Genomic DNA, 27,700 nt, shown 5'->3' with positions numbered 1-27,700 from the left:
AAACGTCTGTATTTCCATCCAAAAATCACAATCAGTTAGGCATCAGGTACACAGCTCTGTCAGTCACCGTGTCAAAGGATCACAAGGGATTGAAACTCCTGGCAAAACCTTTCATTTATATTGGGTTGGGAGTGGTGAAGTCACACAACCTATCACAATGGACAACTTTAACGTACACAACAAGCTCCAGCATGGTAGGAACTTCAACATTATAGGTTAAAGCAAATACGCCGCTATTAAAATATTAAATAAATCTGAGAAAATCAGAATCCAGCCATATGTTAACTCGGCATTCTTGCATGGCACCACATCACTGAATATGTTTTTTAAAATAAATCTTTTGTCAATAAATTTATGTGGAGAGAATATGAGATTTCCATAAATCTTTTGTGAATTATAGCTTCCCTAAGGAAATACTTGCACCATGAATGGCCTGGGACTAGATTTAAATTATGTCTCCATGTTCTGTACTTCATTCTGCAGTTCTTAGCATGTTACATACATTGTTTTTACTACAGGAAGAATGATGCGACTGAATTACGGTAGTGATTCACTGTACTAGAGTATTTTCTGTTAAACAATCCATTTATAATGCGAATATAGTTCAACAGATTAATTGAAATATTATAACCAAATAACCATTCACACTTACCCTATAGTAGTCTGTGCTGTACACATCCCTTGACATGCCAAAATCTCCAATCTTCACCAGTAAATTTTCTCCCACCAGGCAATTCCTAGTCGCCAGGTCACGGTGAACAAAGTGCTGCGATGCGAGGTATACCATCCCTGCAGCTATCTGCATGGCAATATGTAGCATCTGTGACTGAGTCAACTCTGCCATTCTGTTGCACTGGCCATCACTAAGGAATATAGCATCAGGTCCATGAGACCTAGAGGTCCAACAAAGCTAAATTAGTATTTGCAAAGTAACATGAAGCATTGATGATGACCTTCAAACATAATCGTTAACCTGCATTCTTTTGCATGGCTGTAAGCTTACTATCACTTGTGTAAGTATCTTCTATGCAGGACTAGAATCAAATTTAAAGTATGGTTGAAATGCAGGTCATAGATCATTCTGACTTTGGCAATAATTCAAATTGTAATTGCAGTATAATTATTATAATTTCCCATTTGATCTAAACGATTGGAAATGGTGCGCTTGGACACACTGACACATGTCAGTGAAGATCTGTGTTTTGTGTACTCTTAAGTAACTCTGCAAGTTCACTTTGAAAATGAAAAGTGAAGTCACAAAAGGATACTATTTTGTATACAATACAGGCATGCCAAAATTAGAAAATCAATTTTTTAAAATATATATCGATTGATTATTTATAAAAAGTCATTAGTCGATTTGAAATTTCAAACTATTGGACAAATAAAACAAAGAAGATGTGCATGTACTTAGGAAATATCTGTTTTGCATCATTATGTGCTTATTTTACTTAGCATTAATGACTTCAAGCCAATCATTATATATCTTGAATGAGGAATAAGATCACAAATGGGATGTCTTTGACTTGTCAAGAATTTTTCTTCATATCTGCTTTGCTCAGGGGTAGATGACCAAATGTATTTGATTCTTACACTGCTCAATGAGCAAAGACACCACAAAGCAGAGCAAATCTCTGACAACCAACTTAAAGGATAAATGGAAAATCTGCAGCTATACGCACAACCCTCAGATTCAGGGACTGTTTCTTCTCAGCTGTTATCAGGCAATTGAACCATCCTATCAACAACTAGAGAGCAGTCCTGAACCACTATCTACCTCATCAGAATATCTGTCTTTGGACTTTACTGGCTTAATTTTGCACCAAATGTTATTCCCCTTATAATATATCTGTACACTGTGGATGGTTCAATTGTAATCATGTATTGTCTTTCCGCTGACTGGTTAGTATGCATCAAAAGCTTTTCACTGCACCTCAGTATATGTGACAATAAACTAAACTTAAACTCAAGCAACTAAGCAATGTTATAGTATTGAATGAGGCCCCATCTGTACTTCAATCATTCATTAAATTCCAGGACACCATTCATTGTAAGGCAGGGAAGTTCTCCTAATATCTTAGAAACATAGATACATAGACAATAGGTGCAGGAGTGGACCTTTCGAGCCAGCACCACCATTCAATGTGATCATGGCTGATCATCAACAATCAGAACCCCGTTCCTGCCTTCTCCCCATATCCCTTGATCTTGTTGAATATCTATCCTTTACCCTACATTACTTAAGTAGATTATTTGATGACATCTCATTATTGTTTGTGAGACCTAGCCATGCACAAACTAGAGCTGTGTTTGCAACGTTGACTAATACCTAAAAGCAATTCACTGCACTGCAAACTGCTACATAAATACAATCATATGAGTAAAAAGTAGTGTAGACAAGAAACAACTTCACCTGTTAAATATTTATTCAATTAGCATTTCCCTCTGAAGGGAATCTACAGCTGCTCTGAGAGAGCCTTGAAAAGAAACTGTCAGGTGTACAGGCTATATAGCTGTCTAAAACGTCAGCCTCATCCACTTCCAAATGAAATGCATTCCAACTTTACTAAGGTGTACTGATCCCCGTAGACTGTGGCCAGCCAAGGTGGAGCTAAAGACTAACACCCAAAAGAATAAGGAACTGGGAAAACATGAAATATTAAAACCATCTATTAAGGGTTCCATTTCTGCGACGTCAGTCATTCCCTTGACCAATCTGTGCATCTTACTTTTTCAATGGATAGACTCGGCTTGTACTCGCTAGAATTTAGAAGATTGTGGGGGGAATCTTATAGAAACGTACAAAATTCTTAAGTGGTTGGACAGGCTAGATGCAGGAAGATTGTTCCCGATGTTGTGGAAGTCCAGAACAAGGGGTCACAGTTTAAGGATAAGAGGGAAGTCTTTTAGGACCGATATGAGCATTTTTTTTTCACACAGAGAGTGCTGAGTCTGTGGAATTCTCTGCCACAGAAAGAAGTTGAGGCCAGTTCATTGGCTATATTTAAGAGGGAGTTAGATGTGGCCCTTGTGGCTAAAGGGATCAGGGGGTATGGAGAGAAGGCAGGTACAGGATACTGAGTTGGAAGATCAGCCATGATCCTATTGAATGGCAGTGCAGGCTCGAAGGGCCGAATGGCCTCCTCCTGCACCTATTTTCTATGTTTCTATGTTTCTAATGTTAATGCAAGCTATTCTTGATCTTCTGTACATGATCATTCCCTGGGGACCCATTCTTTCATCTCATGGCCACTTACATTTTTCTGGCAACATTTTGGTTGTCCATGGCCCGGAGACTGACAGCTCTCCAAAATATCTGTGCTCCTCCATTGTGCGCTCTTTATCTTTCCACTGGAAGTGCCCGTGCCTTCAGCTGCTATGGTTCTACTCTATGTCCTGAGCGATCAGTCCTGCTACTGATGTGTTCTCACCCCTGGTGTTTGTCAGGGACGAGTGAAATGGCTATTGCAAAGAAAGTAGCTTCCATGATATTCATTCTCCCATTCAAGTTCCTCCACCAGCATGTTCCTAAGATATCTTTTGTGACATTGAGGTGCTAAAATTTATCAGTCTCAGATTTACAACTATCAATTGTTTTCAGTTGAACTGAGTTTTTTTTATTCTGATACCTGGCATGAACAAACATTTCCAGCCTTCTCTCATTACGACTTCACTCCCCACCAACAGCCCAACCCTTATCCTCATCCCCACAACCAACACACTACCCCCAGCAAAAATAAACCCATGCCAAAAACCTCAATTAAGTCTCTCCTATCCGCACTCTTAATCTAAAGGTTGGAGTCCTCATGAATCTGTGCCACACTTATTTGACAGTCAACTCCTTTACCCATGCTTGACTCAAAACAGATGAGGTCAGGAGCAGACTGGTTCTGTGGAAACTAGTGGCTCACATTATCAAGAAACATATGTTTTAATATTTCTGAGCAACATCTGTTATAAATGGCATCCTACTCACATCCTGCAGTCTCCTACGGATTAGAGACATTATTGAAAGTTCAAAGGAAGCAAATTTTATTCAAGGTTTGAATCAAGTCTAATAAAAATAATCCTCCCATTTTATGTTTTAGCAGCAGGGCATGGGCAGGAGTTTCCTTAAAATATAGATGGCATTGATATAAAAGGGAAAGAAAATTAAATAGAACAAGGTCGTTCAACCCATTGTGTGCCAATGCCAGTCCAAAAAGAGTAGGTTAATTAGTGTCATTTCCCCACTCTTGGTTTATGGCCCAGAGCCCGTGGCTTTTCATCTGGTTGTCCAGATCCTTTGTAAATGTGATGACGATTTCTGCCCCCACATTGCTTTTAGGCAGTGAATTTCAAATCTTCCCAACTTGTTGTATGTGATTCATTTTTTACCAACTCTCCACCATTCCTTCTGACAAGATTACATCTCTATAACAACAAATATAAACAACAGAAAATGCTGGAATCATTATGCAGTCATGCAGCATCATTGTAAAGAGAAACAGTAAATATTTATTCTGATTCTCTTCTCACAGATGCTGCCTGACCTGCTGAATGTTTCCACCATATTCTGTTTTTATTTCGGTTTTCTGTATTTCTGAGTTTTACCTTAAAATTCTATGTCACTTTGTTACTGTCAGTCCCTTTAATGGGAAATAAATGATTTATGTTTACCTGTCTAGGCTTATTATATTTTTTTACACAAGCTAAATCTCCACTGAGATATATTTCTTCCAGAGGAAACAACCCCACCTTAACCTCATCGCAATGGTTTCACCTCTCATCTATAATTCACCAGTCCTGGGGGCATCATCATAAATTACCTCTGCATTTCTTTACATTTACATAATAACACTCATGTTGTCAAGCTACCCAAAGCAAAGTACTTTTGATTTGTACTTTTGAAGTTTGTGGAGCTGCACTGTGTTAAAGAAACATTATTTCAAGACACTTCTTGGTTTGGGTTGTATCATCAATTCACTACACTAAAAAAAAAGATTAATCCCTTTGTGAAGTAGAGGAACAGGAAATGCTTAACCAAATTTGCACCACACACAAGCTTGACTAACGGCCTAACCTGACACCAGCCAAGATCTTGCGGATCTCTGGAATCCAATTGGAATTTTACATTCAATTGTTGAATACTACATAATAATGCACTATTTTGATTAGAACCTTTTACTTGAAAGCACCACCTTCAATGGTAGATGTATGCATTGTTTATGAAAATATTTTGTGTTTATTAGTTTGCATTAAAATTAATTTTCCATTTGTAGACACACAACTTGGATTCCAATATTTTTCATATTAAGAGCAAATGGCTGCTTTGTTTTATAAGAGAGTATAAGGCATTGTTTCTGGAAAACCGCCAACAGATTAAAAGTAATATGGCATGTGCTATTGTGCATTTCATTGATAATTACTTTAATTAATATAATTAATATGGGTTATAATTTTGGCAGTTTTATGGGTGTAAAGCAGGTGTGATGTATCAAATATAGACAACCAATAACCTAAACATTAAAGATGTCAAGCCTTATACTGAGTCAAACTATTTTTCCCTGGAAGTCCCCTCAAATGTCCCCTAGTTCCGGGTTTAGGCATCCTTGCCAAAATTAAATAGAAAAACAAAGGAGGCTCAATGGGAATTCTTTAGCCACTGTCAAAACGCTTTGTTTTTTGTTCAAGAGAATTAAAAAAATATATTTCTTGTGAACACAGAAGGGTTAAGAGTGCTCCCCTTATACCTCAGTCCTTGTGAACATTCTCTCTCCGGTGTTAACTCTTCGTACATTCTCGGACTACCTTTGGACCACTTCCAACAATTGTTTGAGAAAATAATTGAGTTAAGAAATGGTCAGATCAGCCCTTTCATTAAGTACAAATTTTGACAATCAAACTTTTAACACAGATATTTACACCAACAGCGATTGTTATCAGGGTAACCATATAACCATATAACAATTACAGCACGGAAACAGGCCATCTCGGCCCTACAAGTCCGTGCCGAACAATTTTTTCCCTTAGTCCCACCTGCCTGCACTCATACCATAACCCTCCATTCCCTTCTCATCCATATGCCTATCCAATTTATTCTTAAATGATACCAACGAACCTGCCGCCACCACTTCCACTGGAAGCTCATTCCACACCGCTACCACTCTCTGAGTAAAGAAGTTCCCCCTCATGTTACCCCAAAACTTCTGTCCCTTAATTCTGAAGTCATGTCCTTCAGAAGTAATGACTGGGATCGTAGAAACCAAGGGAATGAAGTTCCTTGTCGAATAATGATTCAAGTATAGGCAGTAATGAATTAGCAGTATGTCTTACTACTCGTCGATAGAAATCACAATTGAGTATTGTGCCAAACAGGGCATCAATTCACCAATGTCTCTTCTGTGCTATAACTAAAGACCGATTTCATCCTTTGTGTTTTATGTTGATCATCAGAAAAGGCTAGAATTTAATAGTGAATTTTGGTATAATGAGCATGGGATGGAGCATGGGAAGGAAAATCGTGGGGAGAACAACTGATGAGGAGAGCAAATATAGACCTAACAGGCCGAACGGAGTCTTTCTATGTTGTAAGAAAATATGAGAAATATCTGAAATTGACTCCCTTGTAAATATTACCTTATCTTGGCTGAAATGACACATTGGAATGTTATTGCCCCCCAAACTTTTTTATTCATGCCACTATTTAAAAATAAGTCACTGCCCAAGACAAAAAACAGGCAAATTATTTTCTCTCAGAAGATTGTGAATCTTTGGAATTCTCTTTTAATGTCAGTAGAAGCAGAAGCTGGAGTTTTGAGGTTGATAGGTTCTTGATAATCAAAGGGGTTAAATGTTACTGTGGATTGGTGGGATTCCAGACTAGATCTTATAATTAGATCTTATAATTTTATCTCCAAACTAAACTAAACATTATCTTATTATCAGCAGACAGGCTTGAGAGTACATTGCTTCACCTAATAGGAGTATTATTTCTGCAGTAAATTAATAGACAATAGACAATAGACAATAGGTGCAGGAATAAGCCATTCGGCCTTTCGAGCCAGCACCGCCATTCAATGTGATCATGGCTGATCAGCCCCAATCAGTACCCCGTTCCTGCCTTCTCCGCATATCCCCTGACTCTGCTATCTTTTAGAGCCCTCTTTTAGAGCTATCTTTTAGAGCCTATCAAGCTCTCTCTTGAAAGTATGCAGAGAACCGGCCTCCACCACCCTCTGAGGCAGAGAATTCCACAGACTCACAAATCTCTGTGTGAAACTCAGCGGATAAGGCAGCATCTATGCAGCGAAGGAAATAGGCAGCGTTTTGGGTCGAAGCCCTTCTTCTGATGTGAGGGGCGGGGGGGGGGGGGGGGGGCGGGGGGTGGGAAGAAGAAAGGAAGAGGTCGAGCCAGTGGGCTGACGGAGAGCCGAGAAGGGGAGGAGAAAGTAGGGACTACCTGAAATTAGAGAAGTCAATGTTTATACAGCTAGGGTGCAAACTGCCCAAGCAAAATATGAGGTGCTGCTCCTCCAATTTACGGTGGTCCTCACTCTGGCCATGGAGGAGGCCCAGGACAGAAAGGTTGGATTCAGAATGGGAGGGGGAGTTGAAGTGCTGAGCCACCGGGAGATCAGGTTGGTTATTGCAAACCAAGTGGAGGTGTTCGGCGAAGCGAAACCTCCTCCATGGCCAGAGTGAGGGCCACCGTAAATTGGAGGAGCAGCACCTCATATTTCGCTTGGGCAGTTTGCACCCCAGCGGTATGAACATTGACTTCTCTAATTTCAGGTAGTCCCTACTTTCTCCTCCCCGTCTCAGCTCTCTCTCAGCCCATTGGCTCCACCTCTTCCTTTCTTCTTCCCCCCACCCTCACATCAGTCTGAAGAAGGGTTTCGACCCGAAACATTGCCTATTTCCTTTGCTCCAGCATTTTTGTCTACCTTCAATTTTCCAGCATCTGCAGTTCCTTCTTAAACAACTCTCTGTGTGAAAAAAGTGTTTCCTCATCTCCATTCTAAATGCCATACCACTTATTCTTAAACTGTGGCCCCTGGTTCTGGACTCCCCAACATCGGGAACGTTTCCTGCCTCTAGCGTGTCCAACCCTTAATAATCTTATATGTTTCCCTCTCATCCTTCTAAATTCCAGAGTATACAAGCCCAGCCACTCCATTCTCTCAGCATATGACTGTGTCGCCCTCCCGGGAATTAACCTTGTGAACCTACGCTGCACTCCCTCAATAGCAAGAATGTCCTTCCTCAAATTATGGGACCAAAACTGCACACAATGCTCCAGGTGTGGTATCACTAGGGCCCTATACAACAGAAGGACCTCTATGCTCCTATACTCAACTCCTTTTGTTATGAAGGCCAACATGCCACTCGCTTTCTTCACTGCCTGCTGTACCCGCATGCTTACTTTCATAACATATGCTTAATAACATAGTAGTAACAATATAGAAAGTCTTGTAGTGTTTTGAACCAACCTGAGAAATTTGTTGAGGTCTCCATGCTTCATGTACTCAAATACCATAATGATTGGGTCACCCTCCACACATACACCATAGAATGTCACAATATGCTCATACTGCAAGTTGGTCAAGAGTTCTGCTTCACGATGGAAGTCCTTCCGTGCATTGTCACTGGCTTCTTTCAAGGTCTGTGTTATGTGAAAAAACAGTAGGATTTACAACAATGAGCTTGTGTTTAGAATGATATAATGACAGAATGTTGGTGAAGTCAACCACATAAAGGATGCATTCAGCACTAATGGGTGCTTGACATACAGAAACATTTGTCAATATTTATTTATGTTTACTTTGAACAGGGAACCTAAAGATACTTAATTCTGAATATACCGCATAGCTCGAGGGGTCTTTGAGTGCCATGGACCACTTTGTATCTAAGGCTTAGGCAGTTTACATAAATTATTCTTTGGCTGCCCTATCTGGCAAATAGATCATAAAAAGGAATGGGCTAGATTGGTACATGCCATTAATGATTCCACCAAGACTGAGAACGTTTCATTACTAATAAATTCAATTACATTTGACACTGGGGTGAAACACATCATTATTAAACATAAATCTAATAACAACTCTTGGTAGATATTATGTCAATTTGGAACCTTTTTTTAAAAATGATTATTACTTTGGAGTTTTCAATATTTTTAAATTGCATCTTGAAGCGCAATATATTTCTCAACATTAACCACAACTAATATACAAAATATCAGAGAACATTGAACTGAATGATGAGGAGATAAGCACTTTATATTGCTTTACCACATCTTTCAGAAATGTCTCACCAACAACAAATTACGTGGAGGTGAATTTGCCACTCATCAATCTGGTTGTTGTCTTACACACAAGATTCATTAAACATTAATGTAATGAATAACCAATTAATCAGTAATATCTACTGAATTAATAAGGGTGGCCAGAACTCGTTGCTTTCCTTCAGGTATTCTCAAGGAATGTTTAACAATCAGGAAAACACAACACTGGGTTGGGCTGATAAAATGTCAATATGACCCCATCTGAAGAATAGCACCTCTTCCAACACTGAGCACGTGCTCAAGTCAAAGCATGTACATGGAATACACAACTTTCTGACTCTAACAAGATTACTGCCAATGGAGCCAAAAAGTTTGCAGGGGTAATCAGAATATAGTCAACTGATCCATATCAATTTTTTTCTGCAATTTATTTTGTTTGCTCCATGTAACTGCTTTAGTTCTAAAACTTGGTCAAGCTGTTACAACAGTGGTATCACAGATGCATAGACTGCACATCACTAACCACTACAGTTAGATAATCCCCAAAGCCTCTTTTTTGTTTCTACTGAGTGAGGCACACTGTTGATAATTCTGCAGTAGACCTCAAACAGTATATTGTATCCATACGGCACACCACAGGAGGTTCCTGTTCTATCAATAATTTAGTTTGCTGCAAAAATGCCTTTGCATATCACACAGATATTCACATGAAAATGTTAGAAGGTGTCCTTTATAAAAAAGATGGTCCTTAAGCAATTCAAGTAGATAATCTATTTTAATATAAAAATACATTGGGTCAGTAAATTGTGTTAGGTACAATGGAAAATGTAACATCATAGGACAAATAAAAATGGTACATTATATAAATTGGATGGTGAATTATTAATTTAGTACAATGTAAAACAAAATTCACACCGTAAGCAGGAATACTGAAGTAAGTGTACTGGTGTTTAATTTCCACTCGGTAGGCAGAGTGAAGTAGTGAACTCCGTAGAATCGACTGGGCTTCCATCACTCTGTTATCAGATTCCTATATTTTCTGTGGTTGGTTTTACCGAGCTGTCCTGCTGTCATTGCCATATGAAACCCAGCCATACTTTAAATCACGGGTGAGATCATGTATCATGCTCTTTTGACATTGCATTAATCCTATACTGTCTTACCTAAAATATAACTGAAGCTAAAAGACAGACAAGCATTTATCACAGGGCGCTGCAGACCAAACCATAAATTAATAATTGAAATGCTATAGTGATATACCTTCACTGCCACCAGGGACTTCTCTTCTTCTGGGCAAAGGTTATAGCATTCAGCTAGAAAAACTTTGCCAAAGGCGCCTTCACCCAACTCCCTCTTCAATACAATGTTGTGCCGTTTGATATTTCGAACAACTGTTGAAGTAAGAACATTACAATTAATAATGCTATAAACAATTTGAATTCCTTGGAAAATTTCCCAAATATATTGAGGCAAGTATAAAGTATATTTAAATATTTGATTATCTGATATGGAAGATGCACAATTTGGAGAGGTGTGAAGCACATAATAAGAAAATCAAGAAAAATATTAAAAACAAAGATCATTGGAGTGATTTGATTTTTGCTCCATGGAATGGATTCATTATTTTAATATACATATATGCCAATATAAATTTCATTCTGTAACATTTTCTGTGCCCATTTCTCCAAACTTTTAAATGAAATGTTACAATAGCAAATAAGGAGGATTTTCTCCTCCTCCCTTTCTGTTAAACTCACAGGACACACATTGAAATAACAGTGTTAAATGGGAAAAAAAAACTAATTCATTGAGGCAGCCAAATCAATATTGCACATTTACCTTTGTACCAAAAGAGAATTGTTAAAGCTTGTAATGATGGGGAAATAGCTACCATTTGCTGTGATTACAAGGTGAAATTGGCAACAACTTTAGATTTCAGGCAGGGCGACTTCAATTGGGAATTCCCATAATTGATGCCAGCGATTTATCGCGCATTCCCACAGCACCCCACAACAATCAAAATAATTCAGCAAATTGTCAAAAACATTAGCTATTCATGAACTAATCATGCTGCAAAATATTTTGAAATTATTTTGTTTTTCACAATGATATAAGACGTAATTACTATTTTACAAATCCTCCTGCCCTGAAAACTACTTATCTGTGTGGATTCCCGTTCCCTCAGTTAAATATTGCAAATTCTTTATGGAAGTTAAATTCACCTAATATGAAACATATGCAAGACTATCTGCTGCTGGTTTTACTTCCTCTGGATAGTAATTTCCTCTGACTCAAATAGAGCCAATGTGTGGAGGTGAGATTAGTTGGCGGATAATACTCATCCATTCAGGTTTTTCCCAATGGGTTTTTATTGTTTTTTTTATTTAAAACGTCAATCTATAATATTTCTTTGTTCCCCTTATTCTTATTTTTCAACCCTTTTTCACATTCTAAAATATTTTTTTAAATATATTAGTTGACAATTTTGCTTTATCCTTCCTGGATTGCTGTCTGTGGAAATTCTCAAGTGAATGTAATTTTGTGGAAGGAAGCTGATACTTGGACAGTTACCTGAACCAGATCTTCTAGCAGTAACCTGGTCCACATAATTGGATCCAGCCTCACCTCCAAGGCTTTCTGGCCATTATTAACAAGTCTCACCCACAAAAATGTGTTGACAGCTCAATTATGCCCAGACTTCCCGACTGTAAACTGTCAAAGTCTTTTGAATGATGTGAGTGTCTCTGATATACACAAACTTGCAAAATAATTCACAAACTATAACAATTTGATCATTTATTACATATTGTTTAAAAATACACAAATATATTTAAACCATTTAAAAACAATTGAATGCATTCAAATTAATGGAACTAAGGTAAAATAATCCAATATGCATTATATTTACACTATTTTCCAAATTAAATTATATTTACATACAAATTTATATTTACAATATACAAGATTGCCTTGTCTTGTGAAATGTGCAGAGTGTTTGAACTGGGTCAGATCTAATTCAGTGAAGAATATAGATTCTTCAGTTTTCTACTTTTCTGCTGGACTCCATGGGTGGATTCACAGTTTAAATAATCGTGACAAGCACCTCTCAGGAAATTTGAGATTTGTACTTGCATGGGATCAGAAACATTCTGATAGTTTTGCAGTGATTTGCCAGTAGTTTCACAAAGAACTGCCAGCGTTTTGTGGAAAATCTGTGGAAAAATGTGATTCCACCCATGGAGTCCAGCAGGGAAGTGACAACCTTTTGCTGAGTCAATGCAATTGGCTTCTCAGACAGTTTATTGACATTGGTGTTGCTGGCATTTAGTATTGGTATTGCAGGGTGCAATGGAACCTCTTAAAGAGCAGACTAGTCACAAGATGTGATGAGTCTTCATCAAGCTGACTTTGCTGATGACCACAAAATCCAGACCCGTCCTTGGCATGTTTCAATGCTTGGCGTGCTCTCTAGTCTTGCGGGGATAATAAGACGGAAAAGCCTTTGTAAAAGCAGAGATGCTGTTTCCTCCCCTTGGTTTATGGAGCACAATAAATACTTATTTTGTATATTTAATGGGTCTGACAAGTGCACACAAAACACTAAGTTCTTTACAGGAACTATATTTAATTCTATAATTCATATAAAGTCACGGTGTTACCCTCCCTATTTGTATGAAGACTTTCCTTAATATTTGAGGTATGTTAATAAATCATCCTTTCAGTCCCAGCTGAATAAATAAATTGGATTCTCATTCTTCCTAAATAAATATAATCCAGTTTATTATTGAGAATGACTTTAAAGACCAATTTCGAAAGTAATTTGTTTTCATATGTGAGGTATTCAGCAAACTAACTGCTGGCACATACTGGATGAAGACAAGCAAATTGGTAGACCAGGATGACTGCATTTAATTCAAATAAACTAAACCCATTCATCTCAGCCTTTTTTGCCGGTTCTAATTCGGACCTCTCACTGCCTCCCCTTCTCTTGCTCTCTTTCTTTTACACACACAGAAACATTAACACACACCGAGGAGGAGGGTGTGGGGTGTGCATGCACACGCACACATTCACCAGTGTGTGAGCTTTCAAGCTTTCAAAGTGACAATGCCAGAATCTGTTGCCAAGCAGCAGTATTGAGTAGAACAGATACTCAGTGTACTGCCATATGTTCTCCTGCTGCTTTAACCAATTCAAAAGAAAGATTCAATTACCCATCGGCCAAAAAACAGGGGTCTTTCAAAGGTCCTAAGGTGGTATGAATTAAGACCGAAGAAGTGACTCGAACAGAAACATTTAAAAAAATTTAAAAAAAAATTCAAAATAGACTTTATTCAAGTAATAAATATATGTGAACCGTGCGAAAAATTCTTCCGACATTTTCGGAGGCTATACAAATTGTTCAATACAGTTTATTCATTTTTCAAAATCCACAAATCTGTCCCCCACCCGTGCCACTCATGTGGCCCCCTTGGCGTGGGATACCTCCCCTTATTTTGAGGGGCGTCTCCACCATACCCTGCCCCCCCATGTCCAGCAGTGGAAGGACCCTAGACTGTGGTCCTCCCTCACAGAGCCTTGGCGTTGGCTGCATCGAGCTTCAGTGCGTCCATCAGCACGTACTCCTGCAGTCTGCAGCGGGCCAGTCGGCAACATTCCCTGACGGACATCTTGTTCTGCTGGGTGGTGAACAATGCTCGGGCAGACCAAAGAGCGTCTTTCACCGAGTTGATGACCTTTCAGCAGCACTCGATGTCAGTCTCTGAATGTGTCCCTGGGAACAATCCGTAAATCACAGAGTCCTAGTCCTCTGTGATGGAGCTGTTCGGGATAAAGCGTTCCAAGGACCCTTGCATACTTCTCCAGACTCTTTTTGCAAATCCACACTCTGCAATGAGGTGGGCAATCATCTCCTCTCCATAGCAGCCGTCCCGAGGGCAGCGTGCGATGGCAGTGAGGTTCCGACGGTGCAGGAAGGATCTTGGGCGACGTTGGGCACGCTTTTACCCCCGTTGTCTGCTGACTTGTACATTGTGGCCCATCGCACCTGGTCTATCTTTGACCCCCAGATGAACTGGAAGACGGCCCGGGTGATCCCTGTGGCATAGGAGGGAGGAACAGGCCACACTTGCTCCAAGTACAACAGCCCCGAGAGCATCTCACATCTGATGACCAATTATTTTCCGGTTATGGAGAGGGAGTGTTGCCTCCACAGCTCCAGCTTCCTCCCCACCTTGGCTATCCGCTCCAGCCAATCCTTGTTACACGCCTCAACCCCCCCGAACCAGATCCCCAGCACCTTCAAGAAGTCAGGCTTGATGGTGAAGGGGACGGAAGATCGGTCGGGCCAGTTGCCAAAGGGCATGGCCTCGCTCTTCCTGCGGTTCACCCTGGCTCCCGTGGCCGACTCCAACTGGTCGCAGATACTAATCAGTCTGCGGACCGACCCTGGATCCGAGGAGAAGACGGCGACATCGTCCATGTACAGGGAGGTCTTGACTTGAATGCCCCCACTGCCTGGCAATGTCACTCCTCTTATGCTCGCATCCTTCCTGATAGACTCGGCAAAAGGTTCAATACATAGACGAACAAGACAGGAGAGAGAGGGCAACCCTGCCTGACTCCAGACCTTACAGGGAAACTGTCTGATTCCCACCCATTGATTTGGACTACACTACGGATATTGGTGTAGAGCAGTTTGATCCAATTTCGGATTCCCTCCCCAAAACCCATTTTGGAGAGCACGTCCCTCATGTACGTGTGCGATATCCTGTCGAAGGCCTTCTCCTGGTCCAAGCTGACTAAGCAGGCATCCACCATTCTGTCCTGCACGTAGGCAATGGTATCTCTCAGCAGCGCGAGGCTGTCTGAGATTTCCCTGCCAGGAACAGCACAGGTTTGGTCCGGGTGGATCACCTGTCCCAGAGCAGACTTGACCCGGTTGGCGAGGGCCTTAGACAGGATCTTGTAGTCTACATTCAACAATGTTATGGGTCTCCAATTCTTTATATCCTTCATCTCCCCCTTCTGCTTGTAGATTAGGGTGATGCTGCCCTTCCTCATGGAGTCTGACATGCTGCCGGCTAGAAGCATGTCGTTGTACACTTATAGCAGGTCCGGGCCCATCCAGTCCCACAGAGCCGAATACAACTCGGCCGGTAAGCCATCGCTTCCGGGAGTTTTACTCGAGTCAAAGGAATGGATGGAGCCAGTCAGCTCCTCTAGGGTCAGTGGTTGGTCCAGACTCTCCCGCTTGCTGTCCTCCAAGACCTCCGTGATAGAGGACAGGAAGTTCTGGGAGGCAATGCTGTCTGTAGCCTTTTGGTCAAACAAATCCGTGTAAAAGGATTTGCAGATCCTCAGCATGTCCGTCTGCGAGGATGCTACCGAGCCGTCCTCCTCCCTAAGGCTGTTCATCACAGAGCTCCCCTAGTGAACCTTACGGAAGAAGAAACGTGAGCACGTCTCATCCTGCTCCATCTGGCAGACCCTGGATCGGAAGATGATCTTGGAGGATTCAGAGGTAAAGAGCTGAGCTTGCTGGTCCTTCACCTCTCTAAGTTCCTCCTTCACATCCACCCCCCTCGACTGCAGAAGCAGTTGCTGCAAATCTGTCTGGAGTTGGCACAATTCCCTCTGTCTTGCTCTCTGAACCCCTTTAACTATGAAGAACCTCTTAATGTTTGTAGATTAATGCTGTTCAGCCACTAACCACATGTTGCTAGCTTCACTAACTCCACCCCATCACCAGAGCTATAACAGCACTCTCCTCCTCCTGCAGTCAGCAGATGCTGCACGAGGTCCCAACGGCTGACAGCTTCCAATGCTGTGCTTGTACAACAGTGATTAAAGTTATGTTTGATCTATTGATCTATTGTCATCAGTCTCACATCATTTACAATGTTCTCCTTGGTTGCTTCCCACCAGAGTGTCGGGAAGTCAAAGAGGGGCTTCACCGTTCTCCAACATGCGTAGTCCTTCTTTAGCTCCTCAACGTTCTCTGGGGTCAACAGCTTCATGTTTAACTTCCATGTCCCTCTGCCTGCCTTCTGGTCCTCCAGAAACATCACTGATCCATGTTCTACAGAGATGCTCTCTGACCTGCTGAGTTACTCCAGCACTTTGTGACCTTTTACATTTTTTAAATCTTCTTCTCACCCAAACTGATTTGACCAGAACAAAAAATTTGCATATGTGCTGCACAATGTATACGGAGTCAAATGCAAATGCCACTGTTCAGCCACTGACCTTCTCTATCTGTTTACTGTTTTGTCTTCAGATATCTATGTGATAATATCAAAGATGTAGAAAGTCATTGTACTTTGTCTTGTATTGATCTGACGCTTCCCATCAAAACATCTGATTAAATGTACATAGAAACTAATTGTCAGAGGTAAATCAGCAACTGCTATATTTTAGAAGGGTTCTCGTAGATGTTATCTCTGTAAACTGTAAATTGTAATTGTGTTATTCATTCATGAAGACATGTTCTTATTGAAAACATTTCAATTAAAATAAGAATCCTGGGCTTAATCTGGTTGTGCACTTCATCAATTTGTACCTTTTCAATTCGCTGCACTCAGCCTTGTTATACAGTGAAGGAGTGCAGAGGAACCAGTGAACAACAAACAAAAGACCCAAGATGCAGAAGGCGATCACGATCTCTGTCAAATCTATGTTTTAACATTCTACCAAATGTCTTAAAGACACAAGGAACTGTGGATGCTCGAATCTTGAGCAAAATACAAAGTGCTGGAATAACTCAGCGAGTCAAGCAGCATCTATGGAGGCAATAGATTAGGACCCCTATGAAAGAGATTTTTTAATGAAAACAAGGCAGTTCATATGAACTTATGAATTTATGTATTAATGTACAGTTTAGAATGTCTTTAGGCAAATATAACACAAAACATTAATCAGCTAACTTAATAAATCTGCTAATATTGGTAAACATTTCAATCATATAACGACTATAGCACAGCCTTCAACTTCATAATCCCATCCAAACTCATCTCCAAACTCCTGGACCTAGGAATTGTCACCCCCTCAGGATCTTCAACTATATTCCCTTACACTCACAATGGTGCGGCCAAATTTGGCTTTCACTCCATCTGCAAGTATATAGATGACACCACTGTGGTGGGCCATATTATGAACAGCGACGAGACAGAGCACAGGAAGGAGATAGAGAACTCAGTAACATGGTGTCAGGACAATAACTTCTCCCTCCATGTCAGCAATATGAAGGAGTTAGTTATCAAGTTCAGGTTCAGGATGCACCAATCAGCGGCAAAGGTGCCGAAGTGGAAATGGTTGAGAGCTTCAAGTGCATTGGTGTTAACATTACCAACTATCTGTTGTGGACCAACAACATTGATGCAACAGCCAAAAAGATACACCAATACCTCTACTTCTTTCTGAGACTGAGGAAATTCGGCAAATCTCCAACGACTCTTACAAACTTCTATAGATGGATCATAGAAAATATATTGCAAGGTTGCAACAAAGATTGGTTTGGGAACAGTTCTGCCCAAGACTGCAAGAAATTGCAGAGTTGTAGATGTAGCCCTGTCCATCGCACAGATCAAATGGGGGGAATATGTATAAACACTGCTGTAATTTCTACATGGTGATTGATACAAATACATCGATAGATGCTCCTGAACACATCATCAGTGATGTAACCTGGGGTCATTGGGTGTTTCGGGTCTTTCAACATCAGACACCCTCACCCAGGCGACCCAGCCGTGGTTGATCAGACCACGACTTGTGTTCAGGTGGCATTCGCTCCTCCCCATGGACCTCCTCTCCTGATCCAGAGCCATCTTGCTACCTTCTCCGCTGCCTCTGTGGTGTTCTTGATGGCCCTTCTCCTTGCCACTCCGTTGATGCCCAGTGCATTCAAGGCTTTGTAGAGCGATTGCCCTGCAAAACCTCTGCAGCCAACCTCGATGGGCATACACCTTGCCTTCCAGCCCTGCTTACGGCAGTCTATGATCAGCTCTTCATACTTGGCCATCTTCCTCTCGTGGGCCTCCTCCAGACGGTCCTCCCACGGCACTGTCAGTTCCAACAAGACGATGTTTTTGGTCGCCTCTGAGACCAGGAGGATATCTGGCCTCAGGGTGGTCGTGGCAATGTGCTGTGGGAACTTCAGCTGTTTCACCAGGTCTATGGAAAGCTGCCAGTCCTGCGCAGTTGCCAGGATTCCTGACTGATTCCTGGCTGCTGTAGTTCTTGGCAGCTGTACTCCGGCCTTCACGAAGGTGATCATCTGGGTGGTGGGGCGTTCTCGTCTGCAGCTGCTGATTCCCATGCTGATGGCTTCTGCAATGGGTTTGAGAACCTGGTCATGACGCCATGTGTACTGGCCCTGCCCAAGAAACTTTGGGCAACAGCTCAGGATGTGTTCCAACGTCCCCTTGCCTGAGTATTGCGGGCAATCTGGAGATTCCGCTTTGCCCCAGATGAAGAGGTTCGATGGGCTGGGCAGGACATCATACACTGCCTGGACCAGGAACTTGATGCGCTGTGGTTCAGCCTGCCAGAGCTCAGTCCATGTGACTTTTCGGTCCATGGCCTGCTCCCACCTTGTCCAGGCTCCCTGCTGCCTCAATCCAACTGCTCTGGTACACCTCTCCTCCTCCACCACTGCCCTCACTTCCTCCTGGACCAGCCTGCGCCTCTCCTTCCCCTTGGCCTTGCCAAACTGGGGAGATGGGAAGTTTCCCAGGCCTGCTCTTCCCAGAGTCAGTGCTCCCACCAGGACTCTGTGGCGTATCCGGGACTCTGCTTGCAGCACAGCTTCGCCGGCTCTCCACTTCCTCCCAGTTTTCACCTCCACCCCTGCTTGAGCCACCTTGGGGTCGCTGGAGTCCCTGTACATCATCACCTCTCTGGCCCGAGTCACCTTGAACTCCTCCTCCAGGGACTTCAGCTGGAGCTTGGTGTTATTTCCGTAAAGGGCGATGCTGCTAAGGCTCCTGGGCAGTCCCAGCCACCTTCTGAGAAAGTTGCTGACTTTCCTCTCCAATCTCTCTACGATGGATATTGGGACTTCGTAGACAAGCAGTGGCCAGAGTATCCTTGGCAGGATACCATGCTGGTAAATCCATGCCTTGAACTTGCCGGGAAGCCCCGACCAGTCCACTGCTCTCCACCAGCTCTCCAGCTCCTGACAAGTTGCCTGGACAGATGCTGTATCCTTCAGGCTGCTGTTAAACACCTTGCCAAGACTCTTCACTGGCTTTTCGGAGACAGTTGGGATTGGTGACCCTTCGATGCTGAAGCGGAACCTGTCCATGACTTTGCCCTTCTTCAGCACCAGTGACCTTGATTTTCCTGGCTTAAACCTCATCCTTGCCCATCCAATCAGTTTCTCCAACCCCTGCAGGATCCACCTGTTTCCTGGCACTGACTCAGTGGTGACAGTCAGGTCGTCCATGAAGGCTCTGATTGGTGGTTGGCGTATTCCTGACTTGGTCCGAGGGCCCCGGCACTCTGGCTCAGCAGACTTGACAATCATGTTCATCGCCAAGGCAAAAAGGATCACAGAGATGGTACAGCCTGTGATGACACCAACCTCCAGTCTGTGCCACTCTGATGTTACTGACCCTGATGAGACTCTCATGCTGAACTGATTGTAATAGTCCAGGATGAGATCTGCCACTTGGCCCGGCACATGATGCTTGGCCATGACTGTCTGGATCAGCTTGTGCAGGATGGAGCCGTAGGCGTTGGCCAGGTCAAGCCAGAGCACTGTCAGGTCACCCTTGTTCTCCCTGGCTTCTCTGATGAGCTGGGTCACCACTCCCGTGTGTTCTAGACACCCCGGCACTCCAGATAAGCCTCCCTTTTGCACTGAGCTGTCGATGTAACCATTGCTGGAGAGGAAGTTAGTCAGCTGCCTCGCCACTAGGCTGAAGAAAATGAAGTTAACATTACCAACTATCTGTTGTGGACCAACAACATTGATGCAACAGCCAAAAAGATACACCAATAACTCTACTTCTTTCTGAGACTGAGGAAATTCGGCAAATCTCCAAAGACTCTTACAAACTTCTATAGATGGACCATAGAAAATATATTGCAAGGTTGCAACAAAGATTGGTTTGGGAACAACTCTGCCCAAGACTGCAAGAAATTGCAGAGTTGTAGATGTAGCCCTGTCCATCGCACAGATCAAATGGGGGGGAATATGTATAAACACTGCTGTAATTGCTACATGGTGAAATGTATAAAAATGGCTTTTATTAATATCTGACAATGTGCATTTGAACCACATATGATTTTTTCTATTAAAAATCTCAAATTGTGGAGTACAGAGACAAATAAATAAACGATAGGTCTTTGTCCCAAACATTATGGAGGGCACTGTATGTTCTGCACTCTGTATTTTCTTCTTTGCTATATCTATTGTACTTGAGTTTGACGATTGTATTTACAATGCATTAAGAAAGTATTCAGACCCCTTCACTTTTTTCACATTTTGTTACGTTACAGCCTTATTCTAAAATGGATTAAATTCTTTTTTTTTTAAATCATCAATACCCCATAATAAAAAAGTGGAAACAGGTGTTTAGAAAATTTTGCAAAGTAATTAAAAAGAAATAACTGAAATATCACATTTACATAAGTATTCAGACCCTTTGCTATGACACTCAAAATTGAGTTTAGGTGCATCCTGTTTCTATTGATTGTCCTTGAGATGTTTCTACAACTTGATTGGAGTCCACCACCATGTGGTAAAGTAAATCAATTGTACATGATTTGGAAAGGCACACACCTGTCTATATAAAGTCCCACAGTTGACAGTGCATGTCAGAGCAAAAACCAAGCCATGAAGATGAAGGAATTGTCTGTAGACCGAGACAGGATTGTGTCGAGACACAGATCTGGAGAAGGGTATAAAACAATTTCTGCAGCATTGCAGGTCCCGAAGAGCACAGTGGCCTCCATCAATATTAAATGGAAGAACTTTGGAACCACAGGACTTTTCATAGTGCTGGCCGCCCAGCCAAACTGAGCGGGGGAGAAGGGCCTTGGTCAGGGAGGTGACCAAGAACCCAATGGTCACTCAGTGGAGATGGGAGAACCTTCCAGAAGGACAACTATATCTGCAGCACTCCACCAATCAGGCCTTTATGGTAGAGTGGTTACATGGAAGCCACTCCTAAGTAAAAGGCACATGACAGCCCACTTGGAGTTTGCCAAAAGTCACCTAAACAAGATTCTCTGGTCTGATAAAACCAAGATTGAACTCTTTGGCCTGAATGCCATGTGTCATGTCTGGAGGAAACCAGGCACTGCTCATCACCTGCCAATACCATACCTACGGTGAAGCATGGTGGTGGCAGCTTCATGCTGTAGGGTTGTTTTCTAGCAGCAGGAACTGGGAAACAAGTCAGGATCAAGGGAAAGATGAATGGAACAAAGTACAGAGAGATCCTTGATGAAAACCTGCTCCAGAGCGTTCTGGACCTCAGACTGGGGCGGAGGATCACCTTCCAACTTTCAGCACACAGCCAAGACAACACAGGAGTGGCTTTATGACAAGTCTGTGAATGTCCATGAGTGGCCCAGCCAGAGCCCGGACTTGAACCCGATCGAATATCTCTGGAGGGACCTGAAAATAGCTTTGCATCGACGCGCACCATCCAACCTAACAGAGGTTGAGAGAATCTGCAGAGAAGAATGTTAGAAATTACCCAAATACAGGTGTGCCAAGCTTGTAGCGTCATACCCAAGAAGACTTGAGGCTGTAATCGCTGCCAAAGGTGCCTCAACAGAAAAGGGTCTGAATACTTATGTAAATGTGATATTTCAGTTATTTATTTTTTATTACTTTGCAAAAATTTCTAAACACTTGTTTTCACTTTTTTATTATGGAGTATTGTGTGTAAATTGATGAAGAAAAAAATGAATTTAATCTATTTTTGAACAAGGCTGTAACATAACAAAATGTGGAAAATGTGGGGTCTGAATATGTATAGCATATCAAATCTGTTTGTATAGCATGCAAAATAAAGCTTTTCACATTACCTGAGTACACATGACAATAATAAATCTAAACCTTATTTTAGAATCCAAGTAGAGAAGAAGCGACTTCAAAATTAAAACTAAATGATCATAAATAAAAGGTTCAATTTTTTTGTTGGTAAATTATTCTTTAGAATTTTTGGGTTCAATTTGCCAAATTTGCTTTCTGATCCTCAAACATGTCTTTGATCAGTCAATTTATCACTGTGATCATCTTGAGATCACAGCTCATTTGGTCGATCCAGATCACAAATTCATCCACATTTTTGAAAGTGATAATAATTATACACCATGAATAATTATATGGCTTTATTTTCAAGCCTGTAATTACAGCTCCTTCCCTACTTTTTCTCTCCAATTCTGGATTGCTGATCAACCATAGGGATGTTTGCAGCAGTTAAGTTGTAAACCAGTTCTTGAAATTTAGGAGGAAAAAAAGTTAGCAGATTTAATACTAAAACTGATACTGTTTATGCATTATGGAAAATAAATGGCATCATTTAGTCAACTTAATACAGACATTACCAGGTGGATTCATATCTGTGTAATCATGCAGTAGATTGCTCCCATTCTCAAAATTACAGCCTTACAAATTTTAGAATGTAATCGTACTGCAGCAGCATATGTTAAATGTGACAGTGGAGTAGACTTATACCACTGATTGAATATTTCTGTGGATTATACACAGTGTTGTAGCTGGTAGCCTCAGAAACTTAGGCTCAATTCCGACCTCGGGTGGTCTCTGTGTGGAGTTTGCACGTTCTTCCTGTGAGCGTCTGGCTTTTCTCTGGATGCTCCGATTTCCTTCCGATTCTGATTTCCTTGCACAACCCAAATACGTGCAGATTTTTAGGTTGGCTGGCCTCTGTACTATTGCCCCTAATATCCTAGAGATTGGATGTGAAGTGGGATAACATAGAACTAGTGTGAACGGGTGATTGGTGGTCGGTGTGGACTCAGTGGGACAAAGGGCCTGTTTCCATGCTATATCGTTCAATCAATCAAAACCCCACTGATCTCATCAGATCCTGATCTACAAGTTTAACAAATGATTCACCAGCTTTTGCAAGAGACTTGTTGGAATTGGAACCTGTAGGAAGATGGTATGGATGCATTTGAAGGACCCTGGGACTACTTGTACAGCCATGCTTCCTTAACTTCCTGATGGTGGTCAGTTTTGCACTGGATCTTTGATGAAAGCATCAGGGCAAAGAATGATGAAACGCAAAATAACTATCCCAACAATGCATATCAACCTCATGCCTGGAAGCTTTCCTAAATGTGGTTGAGATTTTTATGCTTGCTACACCAACAATCATGTAACTTGCTGCATAAATATCTCCCAAACACATCTCCTCCCGAACAGTCTTTGGTCTTACTACTCTCTTAACCACCCTCTTTCACTTTTGTTCTCACCCCTTTTTGTATTAAAATTCTCCCTATCTCAGACTTTCCCTGACATTCCACCCCCCCCCCCCTCCCTCCTCCCCATCCCCTCCACCCACCCCACCACTCCACCTCCCTAATCAGCTTAAAACTTGATTTTACCAGACCATGTCTGACAGTTACAGTTTTAATTTTATTTATGTTTCCAACATCTGCAACATTTTGCTTCTCATTCATTATCCATTTGGGAAAACCTCAGGCAGGATTGTAGGCTGCCTTAACCACACCCAACGAGGCCAGTTTAAACCAATGGTCACCCTTCAGCAAGACTGCTCTATGTTATGGACCACAGTATAGTGTTTGTCTCATTTACAAAATTAAAATTAGAAACATCTAAGTGCATTGAGTTAAAGTGAGAGTAAAGCTGTGCACCTTTTAAAAGCACTATATCTGTAGTTGAAGAGAGATTATATGCACCCATGCTGTGCTGTCATTGTCTCCCATACTAAAGAGGTAGATTGCTTCACACCTAGCCTCTAAATGGCCCTGCTAGATAGCTCCAAACATAACTGTACAGCGGCATCTTGATGGATTTTAGCAACACTGACAACATTTGCTATAATTCTTTAAAGGTACATCTAAAAGCTACGCCCATAAACGTTTAATTTTTTCCAGAATATCAGCAGAAACACAGTCTGCTGAAACAAAGTTTTCCCTCCTGAATAATCCAAAATATTCCTTACGTTGCTAAGGAAACCAAAATGTAAAACACAAGTATCTATTCTATAACAATAGTTTCCATGTCATTCAGATAAGGTTACATTCTAGTTTATATATAGTCTCCACTAAATAATTTTTTGCGAATCAACCAATTAACCACCTGCAGCATTACTCAGAGAAAATGTTGTACTCTTTCCATAGCTGCTCATTTGTTCCTTTCACAATCCCTTTTTTTGTGTTTTCTCCTCTTCCGTCTTCCTTTTCCTTCGCATCTTTTCCTTTTTACATGGATCTCTCATTGTATCTTAGAATCACTGTTTGCCTTTTTCTTCACTAATGTAAGTCTGACCATTGTTGAAATATATACCTCTCGTTTCACATTCCAAATATCTCAGTTTCTTTTTACATCTATTACTTATTTTCCTTTCACCGCCTACAAGCATCAGGAGACGGATTCAGGGGCTATATTATTGGGCGGCCAAAGACTTTAGTTCTTTTATGGATAATTATTACTGCAGGGACATGAGCAAGACAGAGAGCAAATGAAAAGAGAGAGAGAGAGAGAGAGAGAGAGAGAGAGGGAGAGATGGTGAAGGCAAGCGAGAGATTGCACATGAGTGAAAGAAAGAAATAGAAAAAAAGAGGAAAAAAACTAGATCTTAAGAATGAAGATATCGAAGAGAGGAAAATAAAGAGTAAGACTTGTTTTGGCTACTGTCCTGAACAGGAGGTTTTTCCTGACACTGTCACACAGGATACAGAACTGTGGCCAAAACTGGTGTTGCTATGCTCAAGATTTGATACATTATTGTAGCATTCACAGTGGGAAGGAAAATCAGGAGCTGGAGTTGCTGCCAGGCTGGGTCCAGAACAATAAGTGGGTAAACGTCCTGGCCAAGAAGGGAGAAACAGGCTCAGAGTAAGATTGGGGCAAATATATTGAAGTTAGATCCTTGGATGAAAAACCCTAGAATTTGACCTTTTAATGGAGCTTTCACAGTGCAGATTGTCAGAGAACTAGAGCTAAGTAACACTAGATTCCATATATAGACACAAAATGCTGGAGTAACTCAGCGGGACAGGCAGCCTCTCTGGGGAGAAGGAATAGGTGATGTTTCGAGTCGAGACCCTTCTTCAGACTGCAGAAAATCTTGGCACGAAACGCCACTCGGAACGAAATGCCACTGCCTGTCTCGCTGAGTTACTCCAGCATTTTGTGTCTATCTTCAGTTTAAACTAGCATATGCAGTTCTTTCCTACACATTAAATTCCATATAGTTGTACCTGTACCACACTACCCAAAGCCAGTGACCTGCTCCAACAAGAGAGAACTTAACTACTTCCTCTTGACATTCAAAGCTCAACACCACCCTGCATAAACTGGCCCAGTCCAGACTGTAAGACCTGAGCTGAAGGACAGTTTTGCATAGTTTTTGTTTCGCACATTTAAAATTATAAACGAAGTTGGTTTTGGAAAAAAAAACCTTGATTTCCTCCCATCTATCTTTACTTTTTAGACATTAGACTTTAGACTCTATACTCATTATACTATACTTTACACTCTATATTCATGACTGAGTAGCCAGTCATGGGGCAAACTCCATCATCAAGTTCGCGGACGACACCACTGTTGTGGGACGTATCACTGATGAAGATGAGTCAGAGTATAGAAGTGAGATCGACCAACTGACCAAATGGTGCCAGCACAATAACCTGGCTCTCAACACCAGCAAAACCAAGGAGCTGATTGTGGACTTTGGAAGGGGTAGGATGGGGACCCACAGTCCCGTTTATATCAACGGGTCGATGGTGGAAAGGGTCGAGAGCTTCAAATTCCTGGGCGTGCATATTTCCGAAGATCTCTCCTGGTCCCAGAACACTGATGCAATCATAAAGAAAGCACATCAGCGCCTCTACTTCCTGAGAAGATTACGGAGAGTCGGTATGTCGAGGAGGACTCTTTCGAACATCTACAGGTACACAGTAGAGAGCATACTGACCGGTTGCATCGTGGCTTGGTTTGGCAACATGTGCGCCCAGGAGTGGAAAAGACTGCAAAAAGTTGTAAACACTGCCCAGTGCATCATCGGCTCTGACCGCCCTACTATCGAGGGGATCTACCACAGTCGCTGCCTCAAAAAGGCTGGCAGCATCATCAAGGTCCCACACCATCCTGGCCACACACTCATCTCTCCGCTGCCTTCAGGTAGAAGGTACAGGAGCCTGAAATCTGCAACAACCAGGTTCAGGAATTGTTTCTTCCCCACAGCCATCAGACTATTAAAGTCAATATACAAAATGTGAACTTTAATTAGCCTACTGCACTTTATATGCTTATTTATGTGTGTCTATATATATATTCAATGGTATATGGACACTCTGATCTGTTCTGTATTATTTATGCCTGCAATATTCTGTTGTGCTGAAAGCAAAGCAAGAATTTTATTGTCCTATCTGGGACACATGACAATAAACTCTCTTGAACCTTGAATCTTGAAATATAGCGCAGAAACAGGCACTTCAGCCCACTGAGTCTGTGCCATCCAGTGATCACCCTGTACACTAGCACTGTCCTACATACTAGGGACAATAATGTTACAACTTACTGAACCCAATTAACCAACAAACCTGTATGTCTTTGGAATATGGGGTGGAACAGGAGCACCCGGAAAAATCCCATGCGGTCACAGGGAGAACGTACAAACTCCGTATAGACAGCGCCTGTAATGTGGATCAAAGCTGGGTCCCTGCATTCCATCTACAAGCAAATGTCCCATTCGTGTAAAGATCTGTAGTTAGTAATTAAAGCGAGGAAGTCCAGCTCACTGGTGTTGAAACCAATTGCAGCATCCCAGCTGTGACCAGCTAAATCCGCACCAAATGAGACTGAATTATTTAGTCCTCGTTTCAATCAGCTGACATTTCTTGATTCTAGCAAAAAAGACTTGGAAATCACCACACTTATGTTAAGGAGAAGAAGAAAATCCGGCCTAGATCCTGCTCCTCACCACTGCCAGCTGCAAATTTCAAAGGTATGTTTTACAGGTGAGAGGATTGGATTTGTTTATAATGTCAAATATCCTGCTACTGCTCAATCTCTGGATTCAATTCTTGTGAAGTGCAGCCAGTTCTGATAAAGGTTCGCTGTTTTGAAACATTAACATTCTCCACAGATACTGCCTAACCTGCTGAATATTTTTAGGCTTTCTGTATTTATTTCAGATTTCCACCATCTGCATGTGACTTTTATTTACAATGAAACATCAACACTTTGGTGAGTTACTGTTAATACAT

General features: G+C 41.7%; 1 protein-coding gene across 1 annotated transcript in view; it reads right to left on the bottom strand.

Moving 5' to 3' along the window:
• The window catches only part of ntrk2 (neurotrophic receptor tyrosine kinase 2), a 217,695-nt gene that overhangs the window by 40,377 nt on the left and 149,618 nt on the right, over positions 1-27,700 (bottom strand). The window contains exons 13-15 of the mRNA XM_033017664.1: positions 10,523-10,653; positions 8,472-8,644; positions 653-893 (exon numbers count right to left, since the gene is read on the bottom strand). Coding sequence (XP_032873555.1) covers positions 653-893; positions 8,472-8,644; positions 10,523-10,653 — 545 coding nt within the window. The remainder of the gene's footprint in view (positions 1-652; positions 894-8,471; positions 8,645-10,522; positions 10,654-27,700) is intronic.

The sequence above is a fragment of the Amblyraja radiata genome, chromosome 3 (genome assembly GCF_010909765.2).
Source record: "Amblyraja radiata isolate CabotCenter1 chromosome 3, sAmbRad1.1.pri, whole genome shotgun sequence".
NCBI classification, from domain to species: domain Eukaryota; kingdom Metazoa; phylum Chordata; class Chondrichthyes; order Rajiformes; family Rajidae; genus Amblyraja; species Amblyraja radiata.
This window is presented reverse-complemented; position numbering and strand designations above follow the sequence as displayed.